The following is a 4,516-nucleotide window of genomic DNA, read 5'->3' as shown; positions in this document are numbered from 1 at the left end:
CAAGGAAAGGAAAATAAATTTAGTCGAATTTGAAAATTAAAAAAAAAAGAGAAATTATGAAGTTTCACTAAATCTGCCCCCAGGTTTTGGAGCACTAGGCAGGTATACTGGCAAACAGCAAATGGACTTTCAGCACTGGGTTTTACAAATGACTCTTGACTTACAATGGGTCCCTCCCAGAGTCTTCCAATTGTCAGCTATTTAAATACAAAATCTGAAATACTCTAAACCCTGACAAGAATATTCTTGGCCTAAGGGCTGCCATTAGTAGTCATGGGACCCCATACTAATGAGTTAGCAGGGCCCTCCCTCAAAGAAACTCAGTTAGAATAGTTACCCAATAAAAGCCAATGCCCTTGCACTCCTGAGCCACCCAAGTACTCAATATTATGTTGGGTTGAAAACCCCCACAGACTGTTCTTCGACTTCAGCTTATTCTTCCACTTCTTCTTCTTCTTCCGCTTCTTCTCCATTTTCTAAACGCTACTCCTCCTACAGGTTTAAAGGTACAACACCCAAACTCCCCACTCTTCTTCGCCCTATAGCGGAGCAGGTTACTTGTGCTTGTCAAAGGGATCCCGCCCCCCATCTTTTTGTGGCACCCCTCCGAACACCCCAATTTTCCTATTGACTTTGACAGGGAAGATTCTTAAACTGCTGCCACACTTACAACTTTGAAGCTACACCCCTCAAACTTAAATAACATAATCATTGGGTCACCCCAAATGAGACAGTGACATTTGTTGGATGAACCCAAAGTGGGAAGGGCCAACAATAGCCAATAAAATTTCCTCAATAGACTTTAATGGGGAAATTGAAACTGCTGCCAATCTTACAGCTGTGAGGCAACACTCCCCAAACCTGAACAAAAATATGATGATTGTTGGATGCCCAAAAGTGGCCAATCAGATTTACCTATTGACTTTCAATGGGGGGTATCCAACCTTCTGGCATTGTCATAGTACTAACACCGGGGTCCCCAAACTTTGCAGATTCAGTAGCTTATCGGCCCGTGTATGGGTACTAACGAAGGGGCCTGCCCAACCGACAACTGGCCTGAAATCGGCCAGATATCGATCGGGCAGGTTTAAAAATTTAGTCAGATCGGGGACCGCATCGGCTCGTTGATGCGGTCCCCGAACTGACTTTGCCTATACCCATCATTGAAATTAGATCATTTGGCCCCAGGGCCAAATGACCGAATTAGCCTGAATTCTCCCGATATCTCCACCCGTAGGTGGGGGATATCAGGAGAAGATCTGCTCGCTTAGCGATCTGAAGGTGTATGGCCACCTTTAGTCACTGGGTAATTGCAGTTTCAGGTTAAAAAAAGTGGGCAGAGCCACCAACCGCCAATCAGAGGTCACTCATTGGGGCCCATTCTTTAAAGCACAAATTCTGTATGGTTAAAATCACGATTGGAAAAAATTCAAAGGCGAAAACCTTTCTGCCTTTGAAACCTTGAATGCATGATTTTGAAAGCCTCCCGTAGGCCTCAATGGCACTCTACAGATCTAACCTGGCCAAAAGATTGTCACGATACCAAAGCTTGAACGAATTCTGAAATGTTTGTAGTACAACTTTTGGAAGTTAAGGAAAACCACAAAAAAGTTGTGGAATTTTAACAAAAATATCGTGGACATAACGAAAAGTTCTATAAATTAGAAAAAATACAAATTTTTCTCAAAAAAAAATGTGTGCTTTAATGAATGGGCCCCATTGACTTTCAGTAGGGAAATTGAAATTGCTGCCATTCAGACACTATTAAAACCAAGGTCCCTAAACTTTTTGCACAGTGGTTTTTACTATATAATTGTGATCCAAGGTTAGAAAAACTGGGCGGAGCCAACAACAGATCAGATTTCATTCCGTGACTTCACACTTTTCAAACCAACATGAAGTTTGTTCTCAAACTTTTCTTTCTAGTTGTATTTGTGGTCACTTGCACTTTGCTAGGCTAAAATATATACCAGCTCAGTTTGTAGAACTGTCATTTATGAGCGAATCTGTCCCGTTTCGCTTGGCCATAAAATTCACGAAACGGCAAGAAAATTTACGAAACGCATTTGTCGCATGATTTTTTTTGTCGCCTACGTCTTTTTTGTTGCCCGCATCTATTTTTTATTGCCATGTCTAAAAAAAATTTCCACGCAACAAATTTTTCTGCAGCAAGTTTTCACGAAACAATTCTCCAATGGCGAAATGCGGAAATTCACTGCAAATCCACGCCTGGCAAAAAAATTCGCTCATCACTAATATTTTATAATCATAAATTACTTTGAAAGGAACACAAGTGGACAATACAAGTCCTCATTCTTAATAATTCATCTGCTGTGCATTTCCACTAATTGCTTTTAAGGCCTTTATCACATCTTTATTCCTCAAGCTGTATATAATGGGGTTTAGCATGGGTATGACATTCATATAGAGAACAGAAATAAACTTGCTTTCAGCCAATGAATATACAGAAGCTGGTCTTAGGTAAACAGAAATCATCAAGACATAGAAGACTGTAACTGAAGTGAGGTGGGATCCACATGTGGAGAAAGTTTTGTATCTTCCCTGAGTGGAGGTTATTTTGAGAATTGCAGATATTATGAATAGGTAGGACATCATGGTAAGGACAGAACAACCAAACAGGAGAAAGAAACCTTCAATAAATATTATTAACTCAATAGTAGACGTATCGTCACAGGATAACTTCAGCAAGGGAGTGAGGTCACAGAAGAAATGATTGATGATGTTCGATGAGCAGTAATTGAGAGTAGAAATGAGGATGGTTACTGGAGTTGCAGATACAAACCCACCTATCCAAGCAGCAGCAGCCAATAATATGCATGTCCTTTGGTTCATAACCTGGGGATAAAATAAGGGTTTACAGATGGCCATGTACCGGTCATATGCCATAGTGGTGAGCAGCATGTATTCCATGGTTGCTAAAGAGCTGAAGAAGTAAAGTTGGACCATGCACATCGTAAAGGAGATGTTATTATCGCCTGTGCTGAAAATGTGCAGCAAATATGGGGCAGTGACGGAACTATATGAGATGTCTAAACATGATAAGTTACAGAGGAAAAAATACATGGGCTTTTGTAAGTGAGCGTTAGTGGAGATTAAAGTTATTATTATTAGATTTCCCAACAAAGTCACCAGGTAGATGAGCAGAAAAATCAAAAAGAGTGGCCCTCGTAGCTCAGGGGAGTCTGAAAATCCCATGATAAGGAATCCATCAGCACTGCTGTTATGAACCAAAGGGGCTGATTCTAAATGCAATAGGAATCGTGATGATGATGTTGATGATGATGATGATGAATGCATTGTTCATGGGTTTTCAAAAAGATAATGATAACTACCATCAACAACAAGAATATCAGTTAAATAAACAGGTTCATTCAGGACAGGATTTAATATTAGGCTGAATTATCAAATGCTCACAAAATAAAACAAAACACTTTGCCTGCCACCATTTTACATTAGGAAAATAGGCATAACAAGAGGGACATAAAACAAGTCAAGAATCTGCAGATCCTGGATTTGTTCTGCTAACATTCAAAAACATTTACTAAAGTCTTTTCTGATAAGATTTATTATTATAACATTTACTATTTTTTCCAGTTTAACTTGATCCAGTGCTTGATATCTAAATCTAAATATCTAAATAAATAAAATAAAGATATACATGTCTATTCAGTCCTTGTGTCTAGTACACAATACCTGTCCTCAGTCCATAGAAAACAGTAAATGAGTCCACTATTTTTTCTTGTCTCTAGGTCATAAACATTCTTTGTCATTGGTCTGTCCTGTCTTGGCCTTACTAGTATCTTAAGGGCCCCATACACAGGCTGAATCTAGCTGCCGATATCGGTCTCTTAGACCGATTCGGCAGCTAATCGGCCCATGTATGGGCATTACTGACGGGCCTGCCCGACCGACATGTGGCCTGAAATCGGCCAAATCTCGATCGGGCAGGCTAGAAAATCTAGTCGGATCAGGGACCGCATTGGCTCGTTGTTGCGGTCCCCGAACAGACTGTCCCATTGCAGCCAATATAATTTGATTGTTTGGCCCAAGGGCCAAATGATCGAATTAGCCTACATGCTCCCCGATATCGCCCACCCGTAGGTGGGGATATCGGGTGAAGATGTGCCAAGCGAGCGAATCTTAACGTGTTTGGACACCTTTACTAGCTTTTTTTCCAGTCTGCATTACTATCTCCACTCCTTAGCATCAAGACCAGGTCTCCAGTAATCTCCAGTATAACTTTCTCCCATATTCTCCAGATTTCTTGATTTCTAATCCATTCTCTTCAAACCCCTGATTTATTGAGTTCAGAGAAACCCAATTTGTCTGCCTCCTTGGCCTCCCTTTTACAGTACCTACTTCTTTGTTGCCACCATTGAACATCTAGTTACCACTGCTACCTGCCATTGATATTAACAGTGGCGTAACTACTCCAGGCCCCCCTGCAAAAAAATCTTCAGAAGGATCTGAAACAGAGTAGAAGACTTTCTCGCCC

At 40.8% G+C, this 4,516-nt stretch overlaps 1 protein-coding gene across 1 annotated transcript; it reads right to left on the bottom strand.

Moving 5' to 3' along the window:
- Window positions 1-2,316: 2,316 nt before the first annotated feature.
- LOC100492856 (olfactory receptor 1019-like) lies at window positions 2,317-3,318 on the bottom strand. The gene has a single exon (XM_002941902.1). The coding sequence runs from the start codon at window positions 3,316-3,318 to the stop codon at window positions 2,317-2,319; it is 1,002 nt and encodes a 333-aa protein (XP_002941948.1).
- Between the last annotated feature and the right edge of the window lie 1,198 nt (window positions 3,319-4,516).

This window comes from Xenopus tropicalis, chromosome 7, assembly GCF_000004195.4.
Source record: "Xenopus tropicalis strain Nigerian chromosome 7, UCB_Xtro_10.0, whole genome shotgun sequence".
Taxonomy (NCBI): Eukaryota; Metazoa; Chordata; class Amphibia; order Anura; family Pipidae; genus Xenopus; species Xenopus tropicalis.
Note: the sequence above shows the minus strand (reverse complement) of the source record. Positions and strands in the feature narration are given on the sequence as shown.

Excerpts from the sequence above, each read along its gene's own strand:
- LOC100492856 (XM_002941902.1), bottom strand. The coding sequence starts at position 3,318 with ATGCATTCATCATCATCATCATCAACATCATCATCACGATTCCTATTG.